This window comes from Phalaenopsis equestris, unplaced genomic scaffold (assembly GCF_001263595.1).
Source record: "Phalaenopsis equestris unplaced genomic scaffold, ASM126359v1 Scaffold000216, whole genome shotgun sequence".
Classification (NCBI taxonomy): domain Eukaryota; kingdom Viridiplantae; phylum Streptophyta; class Magnoliopsida; order Asparagales; family Orchidaceae; genus Phalaenopsis; species Phalaenopsis equestris.
In genome coordinates, this window is record NW_018164658.1 from 405293 (window position 1) to 413612 (window position 8320).

At 38.0% G+C, this 8320-nt stretch overlaps 1 protein-coding gene across 1 annotated transcript; it reads right to left on the reverse strand.

The window, feature by feature from the left end:
* Positions 1-416: 416 nt before the first annotated feature.
* On the reverse strand, positions 417-2799 carry LOC110023139 (zinc finger CCCH domain-containing protein 9-like). The gene is made up of 3 exons (XM_020722400.1): positions 2740-2799; positions 1229-1996; positions 417-1123 (listed from the first exon to the last, which is right to left on the reverse strand). The coding sequence occupies exons 1-3, from the start codon at positions 2773-2775 to the stop codon at positions 806-808; spliced, it is 1122 nt and encodes a 373-aa protein (XP_020578059.1). The 5' UTR covers positions 2776-2799; the 3' UTR covers positions 417-805.
* Between the last annotated feature and the right edge of the window lie 5521 nt (positions 2800-8320).

Genomic DNA, 8320 nt, shown 5'->3' on the forward strand with positions numbered 1-8320 from the left:
TCATCACCACATCACTATTTGCACAGTGCAACAAAAACTGACAAGCTTTCATTGGCTTTTTAGGTTTAATATTTGTTCATCCACTCGATTGTAGAATCACTCTAAATGAACCAAAAATTTTAAATTTTTATAGCCTTATGTTTATTTCAAATCCTAATATGAACCACCAACACTTCTTATAGAAATTAAAGGCCACCTCATATGAAAAAATAGAAATCAAGTATCCGTTTACAAAGTTGATTTTTGCGAGTAGTTCAAACGAATGAATCGCCATCGTGAGGGTTGTTGAAGTGGATGCTGGAGCAAAAGAAACAGTAGAGCAAAAAAATATATCTAGAATATCCACCCCTTTACTCCTTCCCCACCACCCACTCCAACAAACTATAAGGCCAATCCTAATATTTACAAATGAGAATTAAACAAATAACAAAATCAAGCAATTGAAATATTTTCGAGGAACTTTGGAAGAAATCTTTGAAAAAACAGTTTGATCGAGGAAAGCAAAGAAAAACTGAACCCCGGGATGACGGCACGCACCACCCTTCACTCATCAACCTAAAACCCATGCAAGTTTACCGTTATTACTTACTAATTAACCATATACCAAGTTGTACACCTAAAATTACATATTCGCCTGGCAATCCACTTCCCCTTCTTTTCTGCTCATTTACAAATGCGTTATGAATCATAGTAAATTCACTGCACTAATTCGGAACTGTGACCCCGGAACTGCTGATTGGAAATTTTGCTTTCTTTTTGTATTTTATTGCGAAATGGTTGGATAAATCGGCAGCGCAAAGAGAGGTCAGGTGGGACGGAAGAGACGGTCTTGCGGAGACAAAGAGTGGCGGAAGTGGCAGCGGTGGCCGTAGGGACAGGTATCTCCGGTGAGTATCATGCGGCAAAGCTCGGTCTTGTAGCGTGGGTGGCGGATGACTGGGCGCAGCTCAGTGATTCCATGTGCGAACTGGCAATGCTCGCGGTATGGGCACCCCCCGGTCTCCTGCCACTTGTTGCACAGTTCAGTCTTAAACATTCCCTGGCTATACACATCGAATTCCACGGCATCTTCTGCTTCTCCACCATCCTTCTTCTCTGCCCCGCCCAGGCGCACTTTCTGTTGCTGCCAAAAACAAAAGTGACAAGAATACTTGCTTTAAGAAAATTAATGTAAATAGAATATTAATTAGAGTGAAAAAAACCGAAAGGGGATGCGGCGCGCTCTTACCATCACAGGAGTGGTGGGACGATGTCTGGGGTTGCGGTTGAATTCAGAGCAGCTGCCTACCATCTGGTGGAGCTTGAGATAGCCGGTAGAACGGACCGAGATGCTTTTTGGCAGCGTGATGCGTTTGTCATCCACAGATGGCCATTTTCTCCCTAGATGATTGTCCTGGAATCCAAACACGCTCGTGGGGCTCGCTTCATCAGGCCGCTCTGCCAAAGAGAGGCGTCGAAAGTGGTCATTCAGGAGCCACATTGGAGAGTTCGCATCAGTAATCGGATTTTTGCTTTTATGCTTCCCGGAGTTGACGCTCAACCGCCGACAGAGCTCTTCATTAGTACGGCGTAGATTGGAGTTCTGCTTACTAACGGTCTCCGCCTCCCGTTCCGCTTCTTCGAGTTGAGAGAGGCAGCACTCATAGCGGTCGGCGATCTGCTGATATTGAAGCGCGAGGCGGGAGAGGTAGAGGCGGCTGTTCTCACTGACGACAGGATCTTTATTGTCAAAAGAAATTGGGGATGGAGAAAGCGTGACGGGTGTCTTGCCTGAGATTTGGATCGGTGTGGAGACAGAGTATTGGTTGACCAGAGGATGGGAAACCTTAGGAGATAACCCGGGAAAATTGCTGCCAGTTGGATGGTATGGAGGAGATGTGTTGCGGAGATCGGGTGGAACGAACATGAACGGTGACATGGAGGATGTCACGATGTGATCTTCATTGGCGGAAGAAACAAAGCCATGCTGCATTTTCGTTGTCGTATGCAAAGAATTCTGTAAAACCCAGATAAAATGCAAACTAATCACGAACTGACACAACACTTCTGAACTTTTTCATTTTAAGTTGAGATCCACGACTGTCAAGCTCTTGCTTAAACAGTAAATTCGCGCAAGCAAGAACTCCATGAAAAATTCCAAACAATATCCAAAAAAATTAAAATCAGAAATAGAACTCCATTTTAATAAACAAAGACCGATCCGAATAAGTCATTCAGAACCAAATGAATAGAAAAGATCATTTCCGCTCATCGCCAAGGATCCGAAAATAAACTGATACTACAAATGATCTCAGAAAAAAAAAACAAAAGGAGATCTGTGAACAAAGGCGGCATAAATTTAAATTTCATTGGCAACTAGAACTTAGAAGTGTTTTTCAAGAACACCACTTAAAATAAGAAAATGTATACTCCCTCACCGGAGCTTTTAGCCTGAAGGTAAAGCAGAACTGATGGAGTATTAGGAGACTTGTGACTGGAGACCAAACATAAGCAGATCGAAGAAATTCGGAAAAAATCGAAACTCGGGCGGGAGGGAGGAAGGAGAAAGAGACGAGAAATTGAATGATGGGTGAGGTGGGCTATTTATAGATACTTAGACCAAAACGCACAGTGACTGGACAGCCCTCGAAACCGTTAGCAAATTATAACGAAGTGGTGGGCGACGTCGAAAAGTAATCAGTGACAATTTATGGGTCAGTACAGTCTTGCATAGCATAACTGAATCCTCTACAATTTTACCGTTTTGCCCCTGTAGGGCCATGAAGAACAAAGCATTTCAGGCTTTCCGGACTGCCTAAAAACCAGAATGTAGAAGGCGATAAGGCAACAAATGTTCGTTAAGATGGAATTTTCTCGTGTCCCTGCGTTCGGTACGCAGTATGCAATTATGCAAGCATGGCGATATGGTCGTTCCTAGGCGAAGATCGAAATGAGATCGCACCGCTTAGAGGGACCGGGGAATTGAACCCGAGCAAGTAACCCGCCAACAACCTGGCTGGTATGGTGGGGCCCTTTCATTGGAGTTGCCGTTAGCAAACAAGTACGTCTCATGATCATTTTTTGCTTCGCTTGTAAGGGTCCCGGTGGGCGGAAATGTTAGTACGATCAAATACGGTGGATGGGGCACGCAACTTTGTGCTCTTCAACCATGAATCGTCAATATTCATATGTATCTTTTGTGGCAGCTACGTAATTGACTGTTTCGCTGTTCGGTAATTTTAATCGCCGGCTGTCAATCGATATCCAAGTCAGCGCATTTCAATAATAAAATGAGAATTGAAATATATGAACGACCTTGTTTAATGCGATTTATACGATACTATTTTTTGAAAAATTAAGATGGAAGGGGTAAGATAGTACAGGCGGGATCGGCTAATTAATTTCCTAATTTTTAATAAAACTGGAACTTGAAGTAGTACTCTTGAATAAAGGTGAATGTTATATTTGATGGCCGATTAGAAGGCGTTTTCGATCCTACCTAAACGAAAAAAAAAAAAAAGCAATGGGTTATTTAATTATTAAGTTGCAACAGAAACAAAATTTTGAAAATTTAATGTGGCCTTATTTATAGAGCAACATTACTGAATATCATGCGGGAGAAATATTTATGAAAACTCAAGTTTTAGTCACTTTATATAAAGAAAAAACTTGTTTTAATTAATTGAATGCAACGGTTTATTAAAGCATGTTTTATGAAGTGACTACAACTTGAATGCAACGACTTCTATGGTGCAAAATAAATATTTGGTCAACGAGAATTAGACAATTTTTTAAATAATGTTTGTTTGAGATATAAATCAATATGTGCTATGAGGCAACCTTGAGAAAACAAATTGTCAAAAGATAGTTTGATTGCTTAATAGAAAATTGATACTCTTAATTTTCTATTATTTTGTGGTGAAGGAAATGAAAGATTTAAATAATCATAATCAGATTAATGTATAACAAACCACATTCTCGTGAATCCTTGTTGATTCCTTCCAGGACGTAGGGTCTTATATTATCTGTGAGTTCATAGAACTTGAGAAAGATTGCTTTAAGAGGAAGGTTTGGAAGAAGATGATAGATGTGTTGCTAGAGTTCAAGTTCTTCATTTATTTGCTAAATCTGTGGGAGTAAGGAATAGTTCATTGAAAGTGTTTTTTGTTAAGTTAGAGAATATGCCTACTTTTTCATGGTCCATTCCCTTCCCTCTATACATAAGAAAAGATAAAGAATTATAAAATTACAACTTGTATGGTACTATGCATTTTCACGATATTTTGAGGAAAAGAATGTGGCATGGTTGTTAGGCAATACAATAGATAAAGATGAATGTATGTACTGTAATGTGATGTTGGACTTTTATGAAAACTAGTTTACCCCGACCTAGTTCGACCACTTTGGCATGTTTGCTCAGTTTAACCATTTTCACAGGTGGGTTCGGTTTGACCACTTTGGTTGGTGAACCCTTTTCGATCACTTCTACAGTAGGCTCAATTAATTCAATTTCTTTGACAAGTGGGCTTTGTTCAAGAATTTAATAGCCTTGTTTGAGTTCATGATCATTTTCTGAACTAACGTTCTCCTGAGAACACTATTTGTTACACCTATAGAGAGTTGTCTTTATAACTCTATGAGAATGGGAATAGTTAGTCTCGGAGGCGTTAATTATCCTTTAACATTGAGTAATTTTAAACTTTGGTTCTGCTTGTTGAGTTCTGATAGAATTATATTCAACCTTGATAATACTCGAGGGGTATTGGCGTCTTCCTTTTGCATGCATGCTTACAAATGTGTTTTATGAACTTTTGTTGCAGTGCAATTATGCTGCCAAAAGAGATAACAAAGTAGAGTGTTAAGGAAATTATAAAATCTATTTTAATGTGTGCTCCCTTCAAAATTTATAAAACCATTTTGTGAGAGTTTCAAATTTTCATTATAATTGCTATGATTCAACAAAAAATTCTTATCTCCATTGTTAGATGAATAAGATCAGTTTAGATAGGATGAAGATCTTAAGGGAACACCTCTATGATATGTTTTTCAGAAAAGACATGTTGTTCTTCATTTTATAGGTGAAAAACCGCATAAGAGAATTAAGTCTCTTGAGGGACAGAGCATCTCGAGGGAGGGTACTTCATGTGACCTCTCTATAGGGATTGTGGATGTTTCAGATCTAGTTGAAAACAAGGCAGGGGAGTCGCTCTTGGGCTATGGATGATGTCACTTCTTTATGAGATCTATTGATTTGAAAGGACTCTCCTTAATCTGAATAATCTGGTGGAAGTTCAATCTTTGATTTGTTCCAAGGGTAGAGGGAATCCAAGTTAGTGTGGCCATCGTCGAAATCAGCTCAGGTAGTAATTGTACTATGTTTCTTACTTTTTGGTGGTTGGACGGACAATTCTATGTAATAAATCTTATGTATTTTTGAAATGTTGATCTTTATGTTTATTAATAGGTCATTCTCGCTACTATCTTTAGGGAGTCTACTTCAATTTAAGGGGTCCCTTCAGGAGATTTTGTTGAGGAAGGCGAAGTGCTGGACCAAGGTGGTGTTACCTTATTCCCTAAAGTATGCAACATTATCTTGTCAAATTTAACCTTAATTTTCTACTGAATACAATCTCTTACTACTTGTAGAGAAAACGGTCAAGAATAATGTGATGGGACTGGAGCTAGTTGCTGCTGATGTCTAGATCATAATGGAGCCAATCATGTTGGCTTCCAACCATATCTCCAAGGGGGATGCTGTTCGGATCCTTGAAATAAAATCTAACCTAGTTGAAAGAGTATTGAGGCCCACAGGATTGGAAGTAAGTACATCATGTGACATGGAGGTGATCAAAACATTAAAGTACAATTACTTGATAGAGAATTTGATTATCTTGGATTAGGATTTATCGTGTGCCTGAGAGAACATCACCAATCATGAGGCCAAAGACGTGGTGGTTGCTCTGAAGTTACATAAACAAATTTTTTACTTAGATGCAAAGTTCGAGGAAAGTTTCATTGCACCTGATGGAAGCTGGAGGTGATGAGAGCAGAGTTATTTTTCCACTCTCGTCATCTTGACTTGAAAAATCTCGATAACTTTCTCTCTGGTGTTTGATTAGCTTTTCAGTGTCGTCCTCGATCAAGAGATATTGATGTTGTTAATAAGAATCATTTGCATCATTTTTATTTGTAATATATATCATGTCGTGATAGTTTTTATTATGTCTGCTTATTTGTAATCAATTTTTGTTATTATAAAAATTGACAATTTTTTAAATGAATAAATGATCAAACCATTCAGTTGCTATATTAAGCTTTTCTGATTATTCAGTTTCCTTTTTTTTTTACTTTCTATTAAGACCAATAATTTATAGGCCATTTGAGCTATATTTCTTCTTATCTCCTAATTTCGATTTTCAAGGCAAACTAGTTACCTATTTTATTTTGTAAGAGATGGATTCAGAGGCAATGTTATCCTTTGTACTTCTTAAATGCAGTCTTCTAAGAATTAAATTATAATATAATAACTTCTTCTCCAATGATGATGCCTAGTTTAAAAAAGTGTCGTTAGTTTTTCCTGGACTAGGCTTCTAAAAGAGTTGTAGATGGATGGTAAGGCACTGGCTAATGCATAATTAGAATATGTTTTTAGTAAATAATTGACATTGAGTTTTGTTAAGAATGATGAAAATCTGAAACTATTTATCTCCATGAGATACGTCTCTACTCGGACATGTTACAACTTTGACTGATATTTCCTTCATAGGGCGAGATTGTCAATGTCTTCAATCTTTTGGGATCATGCTTGCTAAAATTAGTCATAACTCTATTCTAAGTGTGATGGTGATCATCATGTAGACTTGTTTGGAGGGGTCGTTCTAGTCCATTAACTTTGTATATCAGGTGCTCCTCTCGAAGGAGCAAAATGATGGTATTGTAATCTTTCTTTTGAATGTGAAGATGACACACCTCAAAAATAGGTTTCAGAGTGAGTGGAAGAAGAGGTTCTATTTCACACACAACATGAGTGAATATGGGATTTTGACAGAACCATAAAGATCCACAATAGTAGTGCATGAACCCTTCTTGATTTTTTTTAAAGAATAAACAAGTATAAGGTGAAGATTGATATTATGTTGTATACCTCACGAAATTTTTTAAAAGAAGTGCTAAAATGTAAGTGTGTAGTTTTTGAATCTCCTTATCATGAACTCCGTAAGTTCATAAGTTCGTAATGATTGATTGGTTAGCCTCCAACCATTTTTTTCAAATTTCAATAAAGATAATGGGAAAAAATTGAGTGGTTTTTTACCTCACTTTTGTTGAGATTTAGTCTTCCTCTCTTAAGAGCCGATGATTTACCCATAAGACCTTCCTGTTGACTATCCTAGAGGACTAGCAGTGGAACGCTAACCCTTAGAATTTCTAAATACCTCATTACGCTTCTTGGAGTTTCACATGTATGGTTTTGACTTCTAGCACTTAGTAGGTTGAAGCCAACATAAGGAAACTCAAGGAGAGTTCCCATAAGAATTTCAGGCCTTAGGGTTAGCCCTGGGTGTGTTGGTTTTGGTTAGGCTTACACACACACACTTGAACCTATCTGATCACACTTTCCCAAGGCCCTAAAATATGTCATGCTTAACCCTTTCTTCCTCTTTTGAAAACTCATGCTGGTGGTCCCTAAACTTTTAGCCTTTAGCTTGGATGGCTAGGCCAACATATGGAGGATCCAAAATGGGTTCTAACCAGACTCACAATTACACAGATATTTATATTTCAAAAGATTGGAAAAAATTTGGCCCAAATTATATTTAGTGGCTAGTGTGATTAAATAAAATAATTTAGAAAAGAAATAATAAGCCTTCACGTTAGAGTTACTGCCCAAAGAAAAATATGTTGAGATTTTCATACCTATTTTACATTGATTTTGATGATATTACACTATAAAGAAAGGTATTTTTGATGTTTTGTTGCAGGTATGTTGAATTATGGTCATTGGAGCAAAAAGATGCAAAAAAGGAGCGAATTTGGAGCAAAAAGGACCAAAATATGAAAATTTGATCTTGGGCGTCGACGGTGCCATCGATGCCGCCGACGATGTATAAGGTGAAGATTGACTGCCCAAAGAAAAATATGTTGAGATTTTCATACCTATTTTACACTGATTTTGATGATATTACACTATAAAGAAAGGTATTTTTGATGTTTTGTTGCAGGTATGTTGAATTATGGTCATTGGAGCAAAAAGATGCAAAAAAGGAGCGAATTTGGAGCAAAAAGGACCAAAGTATGAAAATTTGATCTTGGGCGTCGACGGTGCCATCGATGCCGCCGACGA